Here is a 21,285-nt window from a genome sequence, read left to right as displayed (position 1 = left end):
TCAGGTTCATTTCTCTGTATCAATGGCACTACTCCTGACCTAAGTGGGGTCTAGAAACCATGAGTAATTCTGGCAGCAAAGAGTCATTCACGAGTGGCAGGCAGTAGCTACGGTGGGGCATAACAGCTGTGTGCCAGGCTGGGTGTGGACAGATTCAGACTGGAGGCAGACCTATTGGCCCCAGGTGATACATGAAGGAAGCAGGTGTGACAGGGGTGACAGGTGAAGACAGGTGGCTGCAGTTGGGACTGGAGAGCTGGCTTCAGGGTTCTCAGACTTACATGGCCTTCATCACAATATGGCAAGACTCAGATCCTTCCCCAGTGGACTTTCCAGGGAGAGATAGATGATGGTGTGAAGTGGAATGGAGTCTTCACACTGTCTTCCCAAGTGGTGGCAGCTTAGCGTGTATTCGCAGGATACCAGTGGCCTCCGAAGCGGACCCCAATGAGTCACCAACAGTCTGGCTACCCACCCCACAGAACTGTAACCGACCACAGGACACCAGGGGTCTAGACTTTAGGGTGACTAGATGATACTGTGCATCAGGGCCCAGCCAGTGCTGCTCGTGTGGACCCTGCTGGACTCTCAATTATAATGACCACTCCTCAGAGGTCCTGTCCTATCTGCACACAAAGGCAGGTACACAGGGATGGGTACAAACAGATGGGCATGCTCAGGCGGTTGCATGCAGCAGGTACACGGACAGATATGCAGACAGACAGACTACCTTCTAGACTCTTCTTATCAGTAAAGCAAGGAAGGGTAAATAGAGTCCTTTCACACCTATGGCTGCAGCCAGGAGACTTCCCTTACCTGGAGACAGAAGTCTTTGGAAGGTGACTTCTCCCAGACAGGCGCTGAAGAGCTGAGAGGACATGGGACTGAGGAAACCTTACCCTACACAGGGACCGAATCTCAAGGCAGGACTGGCACATTCTTTTGGGAGCACTGTAGTCTATATGCCTGTCCAGGGAAGGCAAGGGCCAGATGCCTGAACACCAAACTGCAGGTGCTGGGGGAGTTACATACTCCTGTACATACACACATACAGAGGTGTACAAACGTGCAAATGCACATGCACAGAATTCCTACCTGGTTGGTACATACCAAGCCATCATTATCATCATGTCCCTTACACCTCATATCATGCCATGCACATTATATGAGCCCATCACACCATATGATGCTACTCATCACCACCTGTGTCACAACACATTGTACCACACCACATTGTGTCATAGTACATATCATTCAGATCACAGCCTACCATGTTGCCACTCCACATCACAGCATGTTTATATCACATGACATCATGCTGTCACCTCCTCCTTCATCACAGTCTATTTATTCTCTCACACCATAGTCTGTACCACATCACATCATGTTCTACTGTGCCTTTTATATTGTGCCATATTATTCATGCTACAGCACACATCACAGCAGAGCATGTCATATGACATACTTGTGGGGCGTTTACCCATCAACCCCACAGCTCCCCAGAGTTTTCTTGAGTGTGAGCAGCAGGAAATATTAGATAGAAGGATTTATATTGTGGAGATAAACAGATAGAAAATAAAGGATAGCCTCGAGAGGGCCGGGAACCTATTCCAACGGGCCCTGACTGTCTCTGTATTTATAGAGATGCCAAGGGGTGGAGCAAATGACCTCCCCCACAGCACAGCCAAGTGCAAACCATCTCAGACACCTGCACTCAGGCCCGTGGTCCTAATCATCCTCTATGGGGACCTGCTGGGTAAAGCCACGAGAAACCTGAAAACGGCTCCCACACATACTCTATGTACTTATTCCTTAATTTGCTCTCCTGCATTCGGCAGGGAGCCTGGTGGCTCATCATTTGCCTATGGCACCTGGGAACCTGCCTGACCCCATAGCTGCTAAACAGGCGAGAAAGCACACCTGTTCCCTGTGGGGGCAAAGTTCAGATTAGCTACAGTTCAAACAGATACAAGCAGTGCTCCCTTCCATGGTCCCTAACTGTGCCACCAGCAGGACTCTACATCCTCTTAAAGTCCGTTTCCTATAGATAAAAAGGTTTTTCATATATGTAGTCCCACGTTAGCAACAATCTTCAAAGAGAGAACATGGAAGTGTAAGCACACGCAAGAGCAAAGTCCGAGATTTCACAGTGCATTTGGCTTTAAGTGTGGTGAGTGCACTGTGGACAGTCACCTGGACACAGAGCTCCAGAACCAAGGGGCTGGAGACAAGAGTTCCCTAGTGGTTGGGGAGGATTGGGTGGGGGCAGAGGGTGACTGAAATAATGAGGGATGTTTGCGTCTGCTGTGTGATGCATATGTTTGTACCTGTTGTATGTTTGTGTCTGCTGTGTGTGTGTGCACACACACATGTGCATGCACACCTACTGGGTGTGGTTGTTTATGCTTACTGTATATGGTTGTATTTGTGCCTTCTGTGTGGTAGTGTTTATGTCTGCTGTGTGTGGCATGTGTGTGTGTGCATATGTGTGCACGCACGCCTACTAAGTGTGGTTGTTTATGGTTACTGTATATGGTTGTGTGTATTTGTGTCTGCTGTATATGGAGTGTGTTTGTGCCTGCTGGATATGGTGTGTGTTTGTGCCTTCTGTGTGGTAGTGTTTATGTCTTCTGTGTGTGGCATGTGTGTTTGTGCCTGCTTGTGTGGTGGGTATTTGTATTTGCTGTGTGTGGTTGTATTTGTGCCTTCTGTGTGTGGTATGTGTTTGTGTGTGTGTGACCTGTGGGAGGCAGAGGATTTGAGTTGCTGGAGCCAGACTCCAGAAAAGGAAGGACAACCATGGCAGCTGAGCTGAAGCTCGTGTGAAGATGTCGGAGTCGGGCTCTGTAACTGAAATTTTGTTTCCCACATGGGCATTGAGCCCTAGAGATAGACTGTGCACCAGTCAAAGGCAGTACTCACAATGTGCCGTGCTGCGAACACACCATCCACTATGGCACAGCAGAATGCTGCCACAACACCAAAACTGATGAACACGATGGCCGCCACCAGCTAGGAAGAGAAGATAGAGGAGTGTGGGGTCTCAACCTCAAAACAGCCTTGGACACAATCAGAGTTCTAGCGGACGTTTGTGGCACCCTGGCCAGACCAACACCACTTTACTTCCACCCACCAGTGACTCAGCCACATACTCACCCACTGGTCCACTCTGTGGGTTCCATTGACACAGGGGCAACCACTGCATGAGGTATACTCTCTGCCCTCACCTCTGCACGCCCAACTGCACTGTGTCCCATTTTCAGACACATGAGTACTTGCCCTGGGCTTCCAACAACTAGATTCATTCTGGCCACTGGTGACCGAGTGCCTGTCCATGGTACTTAAACTGTCTGCTGTAGATTCCATATATATAAATATACAATATATACAAGTGTATGGGTTCACAAAGGGGTGTTTCTGTAGGATAAATTCCTTGAACATACCTGGTACTTGGACATGCAACGTATTTAGGTTCTTTGCACTTTAAAATTTTAATAAGGAATGCTACACTGTCCTATAAACACACTTAGCCATAGAATGTCCACTTCCTCGAGTCCAGAATGACATTAAATTGGTGCTAAAAAAGATATTTGCCTCAATTTACATTTCTCTGACCATGAGGCTGAAAACCTCCTTATAGTTGTTGACCACATTTATCTTCAGTTTTTCTTGTGACACAGTTCCAGATTAACCAAACAAACAGGAAAACGAACTCGGAAGATTCCTGGACCCAGGTGTGGTAGTGCACTCATAACCCCAGTGCTCAGGAGGATGAGGCAGAAGGGTCGTGAGTTCAAGGCCTCCACTACTCAGTGAGATCCTATCTCATAAGAAATCAACCTGCATTTTATTTCATCCTGGGTATTTTTTTTGTTTATTTATTTATTTATTTATTTATTTATTTATTTATTTGGTTGGTTGGTTGGTTGGTTGGTTGGTTGGTTGGTTTGGTTTTTCGAGACAAAGTTTCTTTGTGTAGTTTTGGAGCCTGTCCTGAAACTCCCTTTGTAGACCAGGCTGGCCTCAAACTCACAGAGATCCACCTGGCTCTGCCTCCCGAGTGCATGACCAACACAACTCCACACAAACAGTCTGTCACTTCCACATCCTCCATCCATGTGAATTACACACTCGTGAAGCTCCCTTTCCATCCTCCACACTGCCACCCACCCAGTCACAGCCATCAGTCACATGGTTTCACAGCCAACCCTGCCAGCTGGGGACACAAAATACACCTCACAGGGACAACTTGGAGCCTATCCTAATGAGAACATGTCATCCTGAAGCCTCTGGGGCTACCATGTCACCCTTGACCAATGCTGGCTGCTCTCCACAGTTCTTGCCAACCAACCAGGTGAGGCTATCCCAACCAGCACTCTGTCCTCTTCATCCTCCACGTCTCCAGTCATCCCAGAACCTGAGGGCAGGTTCATGGTAGCAGGATGAAGTGTCAGCGTCAAAGAGACTAAGCTTGAGTACTAGACAAGAGAGGCAAGCGGGCAGCGCACCACAGGGCTGAGGGCAGGTGGGTTACCCACACACCGGGGATGGAAGCACCGCCCTCTGATGAACAAGGACCACCAGACAGTTAGGTGTTGGGTCTCTAACCCCATCAGTCCCCACCACAGGCATGGTCACCCTGCAGCACTGGAACTGTGGTGGGAGCTGTTCCAGGTGCTGAAAAAAGTGACTGAGCAAAGGCTGCCAGCTTTCTGAAGTAAGGTCTGGAGAACCCAGCCCTTCCAAAAACAGAGCCACCACTGGGCACCCCTGTGTCTCATGGACAGGAAGCCAGCATTTCTGTTCTGGCCATCGTGATGCCTGGCCATCCCCCAGCCATCTGAAACAGAGTGACCACACAGCGGTGATGACTGAGCTGGGTCCAAGTCAAAGTGCACACAAGAGAAAAAGACAGCCCGAGTTCCCCTCCCCTGAGCCCAGGGGCATGTGTGAAGAAACAGAAAGTAAAGAAACCCTCCAGTGTGCCAGTTCGAGAGAGAGAGAGAGAGAGAGAGAGAGAGAGAGAGAGAAACAGAAACAGAGGGAAAGAGAGAGAAAGAGAGAGAAAGAGAGGAAGAGAGAGAAGAACAGAAAACACAAAGAAAGAGACAGAAAGACAAGGAGAGAGAGGGAAAGAAAGGAAAAGAGAGGGAGGGGAGGGGAAGGAGGGGAGGGAGAGGGAGGGAGAGAGATGGAGGGGGAGGGAGAAAGAGGGAGAAAGAGGGAGAGAGAGAGGGAGAGAGGGAGAGAGGGAGTGAGGGAGAGAGAGAGAGAGAGAGAGAGAGAGAGAGAGAGAGAGAGACTGGCTGCAGACCATCTTGACAGCATGCAGCTCCTTCCTCAGCCCCTGTGAGGAAGAAGGAAGGGCCTGTGACCCACAGCTCCAGTGTGGCCCTAAAAGGTTCAGGAAGGACATGCAGGCCACACCTGCCTCAAGAGGGGGAACGGAGGTACCACCGACAGGGGAGAGACCCAGTTGCTGCACTTCCTGTGACAAATTGCCACAAGAATTTCCTGTTTCAGAGTGATGGTGCTGTACCTCCCAGTCACAGAAGTGTCATCTTGAGTCAGTTGGATGCTGAGAACCACTGAGTGAAGGGAACGCAGGAAGGGAGGGGATGGTGCTCAGAGGAGGCTCAGCAGGCGCGGAAGCCCTCTCCAGGGAATGCTGCTTGTTCTCCCTCCCTCTGAGTCTGTCTTTGGTTTCCACTGGAGATTGTCATGATAATAGGCAGAGATAATGGTGAAATCATTTCTAATTAGATTCCACCCTCAGAGTGGACATAGTGGAGCAAGGACAAATGTAGTGAGTGTCTGGGACTTGCCTCAGCCTCCCACGGGAAGCACAGAAGGAACCAGAGATGAGGTCTGAACTGGCTGAGAGGTGATGGGTATACCTGGGGTATTGCGCCAGTCTGCTCTTACATATGCTTACATTTTTTTCTACAGCACAATTTTAAAATAGAGAGAAACCAAAAGAAAATTGTTTTGCACAGATAAACATAGCTATCCTCTCTTTGGCTGAAACTGCCCGCCTGCTGCCCTTCCTTGGAACAACCTAAATGCCTGCCCCCCTGGAGATACAAAACAGTGGCCCCCATTTCTGAATGCTCACTGCCCTAGACAGCACGGAAGTCCAGAGTGGCTCAGTTCCCTAGTACTACAGCACTTATGGTGGGCTCAGATGTAAGGTATCCAATACCATTTTTTAATTTCCTTAGTAGGCTTCCTACAGGCCCATGGCCTATTCAGTCTCAGGTTCTCAGACAGTTGATCAGTGTCAGGTATAGACTCTATCTCATGGAGTGGACTTTAAATTTTTTTAACAATTGGTTACCCCCATGACATGTGTGTCACTATTACACCAGTATATCTCACAGGCAGATCACTGTTGCAGGTCACAGGGTTTATCGCTAGGTGGTACCAATGATTACTTTCCTCATCCAGGACCATGCAGAGGACGTTCTAGCACCATGAAGGCCAGTCAGCAGGGGTGAAGCTTCCAGATGTGCACAAGTAAGGAACCCAATCATAAATGTGTGTTCTATTGAAATGTGTGCTTGTCATACAAGGGCAGAAGCAAGAGTATGCAGGAGCCACACACAGCTCATCAGGAGAATCTAAGGATGCAGGGACCAACTCCACTTGTCCACTGGGGGACCTACCTGCTGCCCTCACCACTACATCATCTCTGAGTCTTTACACTCAAACTGCCAGGCCCAGAGGAGCCACGGCCAGGGTTTCTGGACTCCACCAGGAGAGGTGACACAATCTTGCAGACACAATCCCAAGGGATCCCCTGAAAAGCTGTCAGAAACAAAAGTGAGCTCTATGCCTTGCAGGCTGGGAATGAACTTAGCAAAAGCCACACAGTACCCTTTAATGAATAAAACTAGAAATAAAGTTAATAAAAACAAAACTCATACTCAGAAAACCAAAAGCATTTGTGAAAGAAGTTTTAAAAAAAAAAACTTGCCAGTCAAATGGGGAACAGTTGTATTCCTGGGATTGAGCCCTCTGCCTTCTGCCTTAGTACCGCACATTTAGCACGGTCCCTACCAGAGATCTTACTGTGGAGGTTCAACATATGATAATTACAAGGGATCTCGCTTAAGCCAAACAACCTGGAAATGCACAACAAAACTGGAAGACTCATATCCTGATTGCAGAGAGTATGGCAAAGTTGAAGAAAACAAAATGGTGTGGCTCATAGGCAGACCCATAGACCAGTGGGGCAGAACTGAGAGCCACATATTTATGGTCAGACAGTTGACATAGGCACCAGGCTCATTTGATGGAGAAAGAACAGATTCCAATCTCTTTGCACCACATCCAAGCTATCAGCCCAGCTAGGTCCTACACATCTTGCACAAGAGCCAAGCCAGATAGCTAGCTCTCAGCCCTCAAAGAAACTTGTCTTTGCAACAGATGGACAACTGGTCAAAATGCAGAGAACAAGAGGTCATGAGGTTACCGGCCCTAATTGATATTTCTACAGCACAACTCCTGTGCCTAAGGCTCAGAGATCATGGGAGAGGGAGCAGATAGATTGTAAGAGCCAGAGGGCCAGGAAAGCTACTGAGAGACAGTGTTTCCTCAAAATGACAGGGGAGCTTCACCCATGGTACCACAATAATGTGGCTGCTTAGACAAGACCCAAAAAAGTATACCAACTTATTCTTACAGCAATAATCCACAACAGTTCACCAACAAATAGAGTCTATAGTCCCCTGTACTACACATGGCTATTAATACTCTATGAACTTGGACAATCATCATCTAAATGCCTACTATTGTGTTTGTCTGAATAAGAATGGCCTCCCCTATGCTCATATATTTGAACGCTCAGTCTGCAGTTGGTAAAACTACTTGGGAAGGATTAGAGGTGTGACCTTGTTGGAGGTGGTGTGTCACTGAAAGTGAACTTTCAGGTTTCAAGATTCCACACCACCCCCAGTCAGCTCTACCACCATCACTACCACCACCACCACCGGGTGTTTGAGGATCAGATGTAAGCTCTCAGCTACTTCTCCAGCACCATGTCTTCCTGGGTCTGCTGCCATGCACCCCACCATGATGATCATGGACTCAATCTTTGAAACTGTAAGCAAGGCACCAAATAGCAGTGGCCATGTCAGAGGAGCTGCAGTCAGGAATGGAGCTCATGGAGTACAGCTCACCAGAAGCAAAGCTATGATGGGTGCAGCCTGGAGAGGCTTTGCTCCAGGAATGGTCTCCAGAATGCCCCTTGCTTCTCCGACTTGCTGCTGTCCTGTTCCTACTGGCAAGGTGTGATTGCTATGTGAGAGAATCCCACTGTATCAAGTATAGTATGATTATTTTATGGGAAAATCCCACAGCTCACTGGGCCTTTTTTTTTTTTTTTTTTTTTTTTTTTGTAGAGCAGAGGATCGAACCCAGGGCCTTGCACTTGCTAGGTAAGTGCTCTACCACTGAGCTAACTGAGCTAAATCCCCAACCCCAAACATGATTTTTATAGAGCAATGACACTTAGATCAATGATTTAAAGATACAGGTGGTTAGTGCAGTTAGTAAAGATGATTAGGGAAATGGTCTAGGTTATTCTGCCAATTGTTCCAATAAGAGATACAAGAAAAATAAAAATAAGCCTAGAAGTCACCTTCCTTTTTTCCTAGACGTAAGACTTGCTGAGCATAGAAAATAAGAACAAGGAAGTTTCATGTATTATAGACCCATGAATTCTGCCTGTGGAAAAACAGGAAGATGATCCAAGAAAGCAATTATGTCCCTACACCCAAGGTTAGGTCTGAGTTCCTTGGCCATGTATCTTACAGAATTAATCACTGGCTTCAGTATACACCTTCAAAAACAAAGTTATGAAAGAAAATCAGATGACTCTATTGTGTGTAAAGTAAAGACAGATGGTTAGCTAGACCACTTGAGTAAAGTTTTGTAGAGCAGAAATAGGACAGGAATCTGCTACAACGAAACCACAGACCGCTGCCTGCCAGTGCAAAGGAACTGGCCGAGATAGACACGGCTTGCTTAAAACGATGCTAATCGATAATAAAAGGATCATTGCTTGGGGGTGAAGATGTTATGGTTGGAGAAATAATACAAAGGAAAATGATTAACTACTGTGGGCTTTTAAGAAAAACATGTAGCATATGATCACAATTCAATTTCTTCCTTGTAAAGATTTTACTTTGTTTCAGGGAAACATGTAATGTGTGGTTGTGATGTAATTTCTTGCATGGAAGTTTTTGTCTTAAGTGGTATAATAGGGATAAGAGAAAAATGAAGAGACATGAGGAGAAAGAGAAAAATAAAATGAAGAATTAAGCTTTGCCCCCCCCAGGTAAGTCTGTGTTTAATAGCCCAGGCTCCACCACCTCAGGTAAGTCTGTGTGTTTAATAGCCCAGGCTCCACCATCTCAGGTAAGTCTGTGTGTTTAATAGCCCAGGCTCCACCATCTCCTCTCCAGGTTCTTCTACCTGCTGAAGCTTAACTTCAGCAGCCAAGTTAATGTTTTCTTCTGTAAGTTGCCTTAGTTACGGTGTCTTTTCACAGGATAGAACAGTAATTTTGTTTCTAAGATCTGACCCCCGCATCCCTTGCTCTGGTTTTCTCTCTGCTTCCCTGTGTTCCTCAGTGGGGTATGCTCATTTAGAGCAAGCTGTGGCGTAGCACCACCTAGGCCCTGAGTCTTGGGTTGTATAGTATATGGAATCCAGGGGTTTCGGATGAATGTGGAGAGGAAACCCCAGCCATAACTGAAGCATCCTGTATTGAAGGACCAACACTCCCACAACCCCATGTTGAAAGAGACGTTTCTTACCATTTGCCTTCTGTTCTCCACCAGGTGGATGCCAATGATTCCTAAGAAGGACCCAAAGCCCAGCTGAGGTGAAAGGAAGAACGAGAAAGAGACGTTTGGTTAGCATCATCCTGCCCATCACAGTTAACAATGTCCCTGAGCGGGCGTGATAGCTTGGCATGTGAAGGCACTTGCTTGCAAGCCTGATGACCTGAGTTCAATCCCCAAGACCCACGTGACAGAAGGCAAAGGACCAATCCTCTGACCTCCACACATGTACCGTAGCATACATTCCACCCTCCCAAGCTAAGTAAATATAAATTTTAAATATTTACTAATTCCCCTTAATTTACTAATAACCCCTTAAATGTTTTTTGTCCACTTGGGTATGTTAACTTATAGCCTATATCCTAGCACTTGGGAAGCTGAGGCAGGAGAATGGCCAACTTTAGGTAACAAATGACAATGTCTTAATTAAAATTAAATACTTTGTCAGGAAAAGAGTGTGGCCACTTCCACTGTAGGAAGCACCACATGACATGGAGTGGCTTTCCCTAGAAAGGGACAGCACACCCACCAAAGCCTGCTTGGTGGGACAGACGGAAGCTGATATTTCCATGAGATCAGTCCAACTTTTGGTCATCTTTTGGTCATCTTGGTACACCTTTGTAGGGATCTCACGCTGAGCTTCTGACACTCTCTCCCCAGCCAGCCCAGGAAAGGTGGAGAGGAATTTGGCAGCTTGGACACCTATGGTGTTTCAGCAGAAGAGTTGTTAAGACCAAGACCCTGCCCACACCCTGTCTTCAGATTGGGTGTGGAGAAAGGCAGGATGGAGGTTTGGAGTCCAGGAGCTCTCCTAGACAGAGGCACAGTTGGGTGTTAGGGTCATATGCTTACACCTGTCCTCATCTTAAAGCTGGGGCATCGGGGGCTGGAGAGATGGCTCAGAGGTTAAGAGCACTGACTGCTCTTCTAGAGGTCCTGAGTTCAATTCCCAGCAACCGCATGGTGGCTCACAACTATCTGTAATGAGATCTGGTACCCTCTTCTGGCCTGCAGTCATACATGCTGTATACATAATAAATAAATAAATATCTTAAAAAAAAAAAAAAAGCTAGGGCATGAGGCCCAAGTTCCAGCCATGCTCTGTACACACTGCTCTGAGCCTGTAATGTTCTGAGGAGTCAGTTGCTAGCCCAGGAGGCCTTGCCCATCTAGTCTCTGAAGAATGGTATCTCTCCAAGTACTGAGCTTCTGAAGGCCACACTCCTTGCCCACAGTTCACAAATGTCAGACTTATACTAAATTTAATATCTTTGGATGTGAATTTTTGCCAAAAGGATTTTTTTTTCGTTCTCAGGCTGTTCTTCCCCTGAGGTGGCCGGTACCCCTCAGCTTTGCTGTATGGAGTGTCTCTCTGACCTTCTACTCAAATTTCTCTAATTTCATTACTGTCTCCATGACAATAAAAAGTCGGAGACAAAGCTAATTCTGGTTAACATAGTGTTAGTTCATCTCCCAGGAAAACATCTCCTTGTGTATTACCCTCAGAAATACTGTTATGTTGGAATGTAGTCGTGTGGCGATTAGCTTTATCGGCTTGTCACAACCTAAAGACACCTGGGGAAAGAGTCTCAGTGAAGGGTTGTCTACATCGGGCTGATGTGGTCGTTGTCTTTAGGAGACTGACTTAAGATAGCTAATGTGGGAAGACTCAGCCCACTGAGGGCAGCACTATTCCCTAGGAAGGAGGTCCTGAACTATGAGAACGGAGGAAGCAAGCTGAACGTAAACAAGCAATCATCATGTGCTTATTTCTCTCTGCTCTTGGCTGTGAATGTGATACGACCAGCTGCTTCATGCTCCTGTTACTGTGACCTCCCAGAGACAATGGACTATAACCTGAAATTGTGAGCTAAAAATAAACCCTTTCTCCCTAAGTTGTATTTTGCCAGGGTGTTTTCTCACAGCAACAAAGAATGAAAACTAGGACTTCCTGGGGTGAAAATCTCAACAAATATAGCTGGAGGAAAATGACCAACTACCACACAAAGGCAATCTTCATATTTTTCAGAGTGTGAGATGCTGCACCTTCATATCCTCTAGCTCCTGAATTTCAGGACTCCCTCTTTGCCCAGGGAGTGTGGCAGAAGAAGCTTATGTAAGGCTAGCATCTCTGGAATGCACTTCATACAATGTTACAGGAACACTTTTCCTGCACAGACACTTTTTACAGAGTCACCTGTGGATTACACCCAGGTAGATAACATGACTCACAAGGTGTGTAAATACAGAGCAATCTAAACATAAAATAGACAGTAAATCATGTTTAGATCCTGAGGGCGGAGAGACCTGCCTTGCTGACATCACTGATCCTGTCACTGGATTCATTTGCCCTTTTGTGGGAAGTGAGAAGTTGGCACACTTCTTGTTCTCATGGTGGCATCATGAACAACAGCTTCAATCTGTGACCTCCTCACAGGGCTCTCAAAACCACAAGCCCATCTTCCAGGAATTAGGCTGGGGTTGCTGCATGTGTTAATGTCCAGGGGCAGCAGTGCTGGACCTCCAGGGATCTGACAGTGTGTTGTCATCTCTTCAGACTTCCACAGGCTCTGGCCATCCTCAGCCTCAGACCCCTCCCCACTTCACCATGGAAACTTATGTGGCCCGGAATCCACCCTACCTTCACCAAGTCACACTCTTCTCCTGCCCCCTCTATTTCCAAGGCCCTGTGATGACACTGGCCTGCCAGCATGGCGCAAGACAATGGCCTAGCTTAGGACCCTCTGACCAGCAACCCTCAGGCCTTCCTCTTTGCTAAACGCTCTCCGATACTAAGCATTAGGCTGGGGTCATTTTTCCCAGGACTCTGGCCCCCTCCCACCATAGACCAGCAGAGAATGTGTCTCTCTACATGGAGCACTAAACATCCTGACCAGCCCCCCCATAGGTCCTGGACTCACAATGATCCCTGGGTAGTAGCCGCCCACGGTCACATTCTCTGTCCTGGTGGTGGCAGCAAGACCGATGGTCAGGATGAGTGTGGACACCAGCAGCAGAGAGCCCACAAACCACAGAGAGATCTTCTTCCTCCTTCCAAAGCCCTCTGTGAGGAGGAAAAGGGGGGGAGGTAGTGAGCCGGGTGCTGATTACCCACTCTGTTCCAGGCCCAGTTATTAGGAATCATGTGAGCTCCACACCTGACCTCTATCAACAAGGTGAAACCTGGCCCCAGCTGTGCCAGACAGGTGAGCAGCCTGTCCACTCCCCCCTCCTCGATGGCCCTGAGCATAGTCAGGGGTCACGGCCTGAGACTGCAGAGTGGCTTGTCTTCATCCACCTCAAGTTCAAGAAGAGAATGACTTCATGGGGAATGGAGGGGGTGCCATGAGTGTCAGAGGTAGCCATGCCCCAGATGCGGCCACGGGGGCTCCTGGGTGTGGACCGACCCACCCGACCAGAAGGTCGCATCTGCAGCCGCAGGCTGTGAGACTGAGCCCTGCCCACGCTATAGCTCAGCAGAGGTTGTTGGACTCAAGGAGAATTTCAAAGGCACTGCTGCTGGGCCTTTGTCCTGCCTCCTGCCTGAGATACAAGTGCAATGGCCAGGCCCTGCAGCCACTTTGGAGTGAAGTCACAGGCAGAGAACATCAGAGAGGAAACACCACTGAGTATCCATCTCCAGCCTTCCGCAGACAAGCCTGAGCACCGTCAAGTGCTCCTCTGAACCGCCTGCTCTGACTCCAAGTACTGCACAGCTCTCAGGAAAGGGCTCCACCTCCACTGTACCTCTGGGAGCCTGACTCTTCCCTAACAGCTTTTCCGATGGCTGCCAGACACACCTGCCTCCCCTAATGGCTTCCCAGCCACACACCTGGACCACAGGCTATGGCTAAAACCAAGTGGGAAGAAAACCACGTTCCGCTCTGATCCAGCCAGGCATTTGACCAAGTCGCTGCACACAGAAGTGGGGTGGAAGACAAGTCTGATGGACCTCGTGACTCCAGAGTCCTAGCAGGTCAACATTTTGAGTGTGGACGCACCTGTGAGTATGTGTACTCCTGTGTGCCTATATGTGTGTACACACAGCACAGTGCCAGCTTCATCAGGAAGTGGCTTGCCTGCCCAAGCACAGCCCCCCTTTCAAATGGCCACTGCGTCTGAACGGGCACCTCTTCAGGCTCTGAGAAGTTCCCATTTGAGGATTTCACACATCTTTGATCCGACCAGTGAAGCTTAACACAAGTCAAGGTTATGACCCCCAAGAAAGGGATTGTTACAAACTCGAGACATAAATTCTCCAAGAACTTCAGATGACTTCTCACACTCCTGATGACTCAGCTGACTGGAGAAGGACATTTTTATCTGGCGGACCCAGCAAGGGCACTTCTCCAGGAGTAAGACCCCACTCCAGGGGTTCTGTTCATCCCTATTTAGCCTTCTCATCCTACTCCAGACCAGAGTGTGACAGGTGTCTTCTCAGAATCTATCCTAAACCACCCTTCAGTCCCAGAGGGACCAGACCTACCATTCTCCAACACAGTAATCACTGGCTCCCCGGGGCTGGCAAGCATTTCCAAGGTCCCCAAGGGGTCATAGAGGATGGAACTCCTGTTGACCAGGCTCTTTTAGTCCTGGCCTCAAATATGGGTCAGTTTCCCCCTCCCACTCCCATTCTGGTTTTTGTTTTGTTTTGTTTTGTTTGTTTGTTTGTTTTGCCTCTTAGAGGAAGGTTTATGTTCAGAGTCCATGGGCCCCTTGTATCTGCCTCAGCTCACTCTATGGGCTTACTTGAATATCACCTGCAGAAACACCACACATGTTCACTCACCCCTATGCTGTTTCCTACTCATCCTCACACTCATTCCCCAAATTCCCCATACCCCACTTAACTGAGCATTCATTATGTACAAATGTTTCCAAATCCCAGACACACTGCCATGAACACGAGGTGAATCCTGCCCCCGTTGGGAGCTTTTGGCCTTGGGAGAGAAGACCCACAGATATAAGATAAGCCACAGTACATATAGGATTTATAAAGTGCCTAATTCAGTAGAGAATTGAATCAGAGCTGGGAGACAAGAATTCAGGAAGGAGTGTGGAAACACCTCCCAGGAAATGAGGCCTGAGGTGTTTGGGAGCAGGTCCAGCAGTGGGTCCAGATGGCCCTGAGAAAGCCCTGAAGTTGGAGGGTGGCAAGTGGGCAGCCTGGGAGCTGAAGGAACAGGATCTGGAGAGGCTACTGTAGTCAGGTGAGCAGGAAAGAGAAACTCTTAATTCCACTTTCTCCTACATCCACAACCTCTGAGTAAAATTAGAAGAAGCAAGGCAGGCTGAATGGAATCCACCCTAGGTGGCTCAGGCCTGTGAAGGTGTGAGGGTGGGGCCAGCAGGGGACAAAAGGAACACCCTTCTTTGAAAGCACCAGGAAGAGGGCAGAGCACCCTTGGCAGAACATGGGAGAAGCATGCTTTGAAGCAGAAAGCAGCTCCTGGCTTCTCCACAGTGCCCATGGCCCTACCAAGAGCTGTCCAGCATCTGCACACACTCAGCCTTAGGAGCAAGCTGCCTGAGGTAGTTTGGGCCTAGCTACCACCTAGTCATACATACCTGGTGCTCGGTCCTACCTAGTAAGCAAGTGCTAATGAAATAACAGGTATGTGGTGAACCATGTAGGAGCTTTCTCACCTAAAGGGCTTTACTTTCCCCTTTCTTTCCTAAGTACATCACACACCAATTGTATTCCAAACAACTAAAGAATGACCCAGAATGGCTGAGATCTGGGTGGACCCTTCTGCAGAAACATCTTTCACCTGAGGTGGCACCAGCCCACCGCCCCCTGGATCATGTCCTCCTCTATGTTGGGTCATTAGCATGACATCCTAGGCTGGTGGCACTTAGCAATGTTGAGCTAACCGTTTCTGACTAAAGGTCAGGCTCTTCAGATCATACTCTCACCCGTTCATATCCTTGAATCAATCTGCCTTCTTACCAGTCCCTTCCTGAGTCTTACTTCCCCCGAGGTTCTCAACCTCCCTAAAGCTGCAACCTTTTAATACAGTTCCCCATGTTATGATAACCCCCAATCATGAAATTATTTTTGTTACTACTCCATGACTGTAATTTTGCTGTTATGAATCATAATGTAAATATCTGATATGCTGGATATCTGAGATGGTGAAGGGGTCACCCAAAGGGGGTCGCAATCTACAGGTTAAAAACCACCACTGTCATAGAGTATTCCATATTAAAACAAAAACAGAAACAAAAAACAGCGACAGGAGCTAGGCCAGTCCTCCAGCATTTCTGTCCACAGCTCCCAGGTATAACAAGGTCTGGAAAGTTGCATGGTGCTGGACAGGGCAGTTGAGCATCACTTTCCAACTACTTGGCCAGGAATTAATGGATTCCCCACAAGACAGGCAGGGGAATCGATTGTCCTGCTCAAAGTGCCTTTTATAAATACATCTGAAGACACAGTATGGCATAAACACAAGTTAAAACAAAAAAAACCATGACCATAAGGTGAAGGGATCTTTGACATCCCCAGATGCAAGCATTTCTACGTCAGGTTTTGGAGACAAAAGGCTTTTCACGCATGACAGACATCCAGACAGTTACTGCACCATCTCCCTCCATCCCTTATCCCATCAACAAAGTGCTGTTGTCCTGTGCCTAGACAGTGCTGATTAAACCACTGCTACCTAGTTACTGTGGGTGATGACTGAACTCAAGCCCATGAAGAGAAGGCAGCCAAGCAGGGCCATGCCTCTCACTCTTGGGGTGCCAGTGTCCAGTTCAGAGTGGGAGAAGGAGGTGCCACCCGGTGTGAATCAGTGAAAGACTTCCCTTGGGTGGAGACAGAATTGGTAACAACCCAGTAGGCTGAGTCTATGAGAAGGTCCTCAGAGCCTGTCTGTGAAAGCTGTCCTACTCATTTTTAAAGCACAGGGGATGCTCTGCGGGTGCCACTGGGCCAGCGGGCAGATACTTTCTCAACTGTTTAGAGCTTCTGTCTCCTTAGCTGCAGGGATGCCCTACACACACACCTCAGCATACCATCTAGCCATTTCCTACCCACCCATTCCTAACCCATCCCCACCTCACCCCTGTAGCATGAATCTTAAATGGTCTTATTAAGGAAATCAAACCTGAGGCCAGGTATTGGGGTGAATGCTGGAAGATCAGAGACACAGAACAAGCCACAGCTACCTCACCTTGCTAATTCCTCAGCTGATCCTGTTTCCTCGGACTGGAAGCCTCTGAGTCCTCATCCGAATGGATCTCAGCTGAACTGTGCTGCTCAAAGCCTAAAAGCTTAACCAGCTCTAGTTCCTGGTCCTCACACCTTATATACCTTTCTGCTTTCTGCCATCACTTCCTGGGATTAAAGGCGTGAGAGCCACCATTTTCTAGTCTCTGTATCTAGTGGCTATTCTGTTCTCTGACCCCAGATAAGTTTATTAGGGTACACAATATTTTGGGGAACACAATACCACCACACCCCCCTCATCTCCAATGCTGTCCTCTTTTGCAGGCTTCTGCCTGTCTGGCCTGAACTGCTGACTCAAGCACTCATAGCTCCACTTGGTCTGCCCAGAAGGTTCAGGCACTGACGGACAGCAGACTGTACCCTTACTGGACCATGTTCCCCACTTAACTGAGACAGGAAGAGATACCCAGCCTGGAGAACAAGACTCGGCAGGGCTCTTCACCATGACCTTGATGTCTATAGGACCTGAACCTCCAGAATGAGGTTCATCCCCCGGGCCTCATGTGATGGCCTGGGTCAGTGGTCTCAGGTACTGGGGATGCTGAAGTAAAAAGGATCATCTGAGCCTGGGGGGTTGAGACCAGCCTAGGAGATAGCTCCCGCGAGGACATATCCTATAGCAGAGGCAAAGTGTCCCCAAGTAGCACAGAGCTGGCCACTGCTCAGTCACCAGGTTCTGATTTTATATCTAACACTGCTCCAAGCTGTAAACAAAGAAGCCTCACTATGTAACAGTCACAGCCCGGAGCCACCGGGCCATTAGTTGCTTTTAAGACTGTCTCTGTAAAAAGACTGCCACAGAGCACTTGCAAGTCTGGAGCTGCTTATCAGAAGAAAAGGGTAAGCCAGAAGCTGCTGCTGTTAATCACTAAGTCACCCTAACATGACGGCGGTGGCGGCTGGTAACAGAACCGCTGTCAGTCAGCACTAACTAGAGACTAGGCTGGAGAATGGATGACCACAGAGCGGCTGGCCTTAGAGAGGAGCGTGCACAGAAGTCTCTTCAAAGCCAGATTCCTTCATTATTATTTAACAGCACTACCAATCTAGTTTTGAAGGCTCCCCTAAAGTGTCTCAGTGAAGGGTGGAGGCTATTATCTGAGTTCTTAATGATGGGTCGGCTCTGAAAGCATCCTTCAGAGTCCCCCATCCCCCTTGAATCCTGCAGCAGAGGGTCACCCAGGGTAGAAAGTCTTTTAAGTCTCTCCCACCCTCTGCCCTCCTGGAACAATGCCTGGCACCCCTCCGAGGCCTGGCTACTTCCCAGAGGAGCACCTAAGCCCAAGTGGCCGGAGCCAGAGCCTGCAACAGGTTTCCTGGTTTCCCAGAAGGACCTGGCTTCAGCTGCTTCGGGGGGGGGGGGGGGGGGGGGCTCGATGTGGGAAAACGAACAATTAGAGATGCAGTGGCTGGGTAGTGATGTGGGTGGAAGCCCTCGCTGCCACCAACAATACTAAAACGCCCTGAGCACCGTTCTCCCAGTCAGGCAGGAAGCCCTCCCTGGTTCTTTCAAACAAACCTTTCCAAGAAAAGTTTACAAAGTGAAATAAATACAGCGGGACTGGAAAGGTGTCGGTCCGGGACGGCACCACTTATAAGTACCCGGGTACGTTAATACAAAGGTAGAGTAGCGGACAGAAACAGAGTGGTGCGCAGCATAGACTGACGTGCAGCAGAAAGATGACGCGCCTGTGCCTAGGTGGCCCTCCACACGAACTCGAAGTTCAAGAAACCAGCCCTGAATCCCCAGCCCCAACCCCAAGCGAGTCCTGCACCCAGAGCCGAGAGCTATGCCTGTAGTTCCCCTATTAGAGGAGCTAGAGACTTTTAACCCAGCTCCTGGGCCCCCAAATTGCCCGTCGGTGGTAGATACCAGCGATGCCATCTGCTAACCTGTGGTATCCAGCAGAGCCAGAGGGCCGGGCACCGGCGGCGGGAGCGGCTGCATTCCCCAAGTGCCCTCCGCTGGGAGGGCAGCGCTCGGAGGCGGCCACTGCTCCCCCGGTCTGGTGAGGTTTCAGGAGGCCCAGGAGCAGCCCCAAGAAGCGCAGCCTGTATCCGCTGTCCTCTACTCCTTCCTACCTCTCCTTCTGTCTTCCAATCTCCTTTGGTCATTTCCCCTCTCCCTCCACCGCCTCCCCTCTGCCCCCTCCATCTCCTACACCTCCCTTCCTCCCTCCTAGGTCCTGGTGCCTGTGGCTCCTCCTCCGTTTTCTCTTCTCCTCCCTCCCCCTCCCCTTGCTCCTCCCCTCCCCTCCCTCTCCCCTCCATTCTCCAGCCCCTGGAAATCGGAGTCTAGGAAAGGACCCTGAGCTTCCGCTGCCAGAGATGGAAGACAGAGCCACTGAGGAGGAAGGTACCTAGAGAAATACTGTGGGGTGCTGGCCTGAGCCCAGCCCTCCAACAGAGGTGGCCATGGACCAAGAACTGCATGGCCCAGATGGAGAGAAACAGAGCAACTCAGCAGGTGCAGACCAGGGATTCTACACAGGTGCTGGAGAGGACTCAGCTCCTGGCTCCTTCAGACCCCCCGTGAGCTGAGCCCTCCCACATCCATCATTAAGAAAATGCTCTGCAGATGTGCCCATGAGGGATAGGATAGAGGTATTTTCTCAGTGGAGGTTTTTTTCCAGGTTACTGTAGCTCTGTATCTTGTGTCAAGTTGAAAAATAATAATAATAATAATAAAATAAAAACAAGACTGGGTACCATGCATAGCAGCAGTAGGGGAAAGGAAGTCTTTTAGAGAATATGAATGTATTGTTAAAAAATATTTTGAGAATCAGGAGTATAGCGCTCCATGGTAGAGTGTTTACATAGCTTGATGGTAGAGAGTGCTTACATGGCACGTATGCTATGCAGAAGGCCACGGGCTTGATTCTCTAACTGCAAAAAAATAAAGACAAGGGAAGGAAGAAAGAAGGGTGCTTGAGAGAGTGATGTGTAGCAGGAATCTTAAAAGATCTTATTAATAAAATCAAACCTGGAGCCAGGTATTGGGGTGAACGCTGGAAGATCAGAGGAGCAGAACAAGCCACAGCCACCTCACCTTGCTAGTTCCTCAAGTGATCCTGTTTCCACAGGCTGGAAGCCTGTCAGTCCTCATCCAGAATGGGTCTCTCAACTGCTGCTCAAAAGCCTAAAAGCTTAACCAGCCAAATGCTTCTAGTTTCTGATCTTCACGCCTTATATATCTTTCTCTTTCTGCTGTCACTCCCTGGGATTAAAGGCTCACTTCTTGGGATTAAAGGCTCACTTCTTGGGATTAAAGTCAAGTGTCACCGTGCCTGCCTGTTTCCAATGTGGCCTTGAACTCACAGAGATCCAGAGGGATTTCTGTCTCTGGAATGCTAGGATTAAAGGCGTGAGTGCCACCACTTTCTAGCCTCTGTATCTAGTGGCTGTCTGTTCTCTGACCCCAGATAAATTTATTAGGGTGCACAATATTTGAGGGAACACAGTACCACCACAGTGATGGAAATCAACCTCTCCTCCCCAAGGAAGGCACTTGAATGCTGTTTCCTTAATGAGACACAGTTGAGGACGATTAGGTCATTTGGGGCAGGCTGAGTGAGGCTGCTGTGGGAAGGAGGGAGGGGCTGCAAGAACCAAGAGAGGAGGCAGGGTGTACCTCAGTTAGGTTTCTATCACTTCACTACAGAGGCCATGACCAAAAGCAGCTCGGCGAGGAAAGGGCTTCTTGGGCTGCCGTGTCCGATCACAGTCCATCATTGGAAGAGGCCGTGGCAGGAACTGAAGCAGAGCCCATGGAGGAACTCTGCTTGCTAGCCTGCTAACAGTGGAGAGAACTTAGTGCATCCACAGTGAGGGGGTGGGTTGCCTGTACAACCACTCAGCAAGCAACATTTAGGTGCACAGATGACAGTCCCACAAACCAGCAGGCTTTAAGAGCAGCCCAAGAACAGACCCTTAGCAAGTCCTTGGTTTGAGGCAGCGCACCCCAGGGAGTGCAGCCTCTGCTGGGGATCCCCCCCCCCGCTGTCCTCATAGATACCCACTGAGACACAGAGAAACGGGTGCCCACAAATGCTTTTCACAGGCTGTGACAGGCACACAGATGGTCCCAACAGAATGTCCATCATCAGGGAAGAAAGAAGTCGAGCCAGCCAGGGAAATCACAGGGCACCCAAAGTGCAGGAGCCGTACAGCTCAATCTGCATAGACATCAGAGAGAGACCCGGGGAG

The 21,285-nt window shown here is 48.9% G+C and overlaps 1 protein-coding gene across 1 annotated transcript in view; it reads right to left on the bottom strand.

Moving 5' to 3' along the window:
* Tmem255b (transmembrane protein 255B) overlaps positions 1–19,200 on the bottom strand; it is a 31,580-nt gene extending 12,380 nt beyond the window's left edge. The window contains exons 1-4 of the mRNA XM_036166437.1: positions 18,973–19,200; positions 12,770–12,912; positions 9,822–9,884; positions 2,923–3,012 (exon numbers count right to left, since the gene is read on the bottom strand). Of these exons, the coding sequence (XP_036022330.1) occupies positions 2,923–3,012; positions 9,822–9,884; positions 12,770–12,912; positions 18,973–19,027 (351 nt within the window). The 5' untranslated portion in view covers positions 19,028–19,200. The remainder of the gene's footprint in view (positions 1–2,922; positions 3,013–9,821; positions 9,885–12,769; positions 12,913–18,972) is intronic.
* Between the last annotated feature and the right edge of the window lie 2,085 nt (positions 19,201–21,285).

This window comes from Onychomys torridus, chromosome 17, assembly GCF_903995425.1.
Source record: "Onychomys torridus chromosome 17, mOncTor1.1, whole genome shotgun sequence".
NCBI lineage: Eukaryota > Metazoa > Chordata > Mammalia > Rodentia > Cricetidae > Onychomys > Onychomys torridus.
This window is presented reverse-complemented; position numbering and strand designations above follow the sequence as displayed.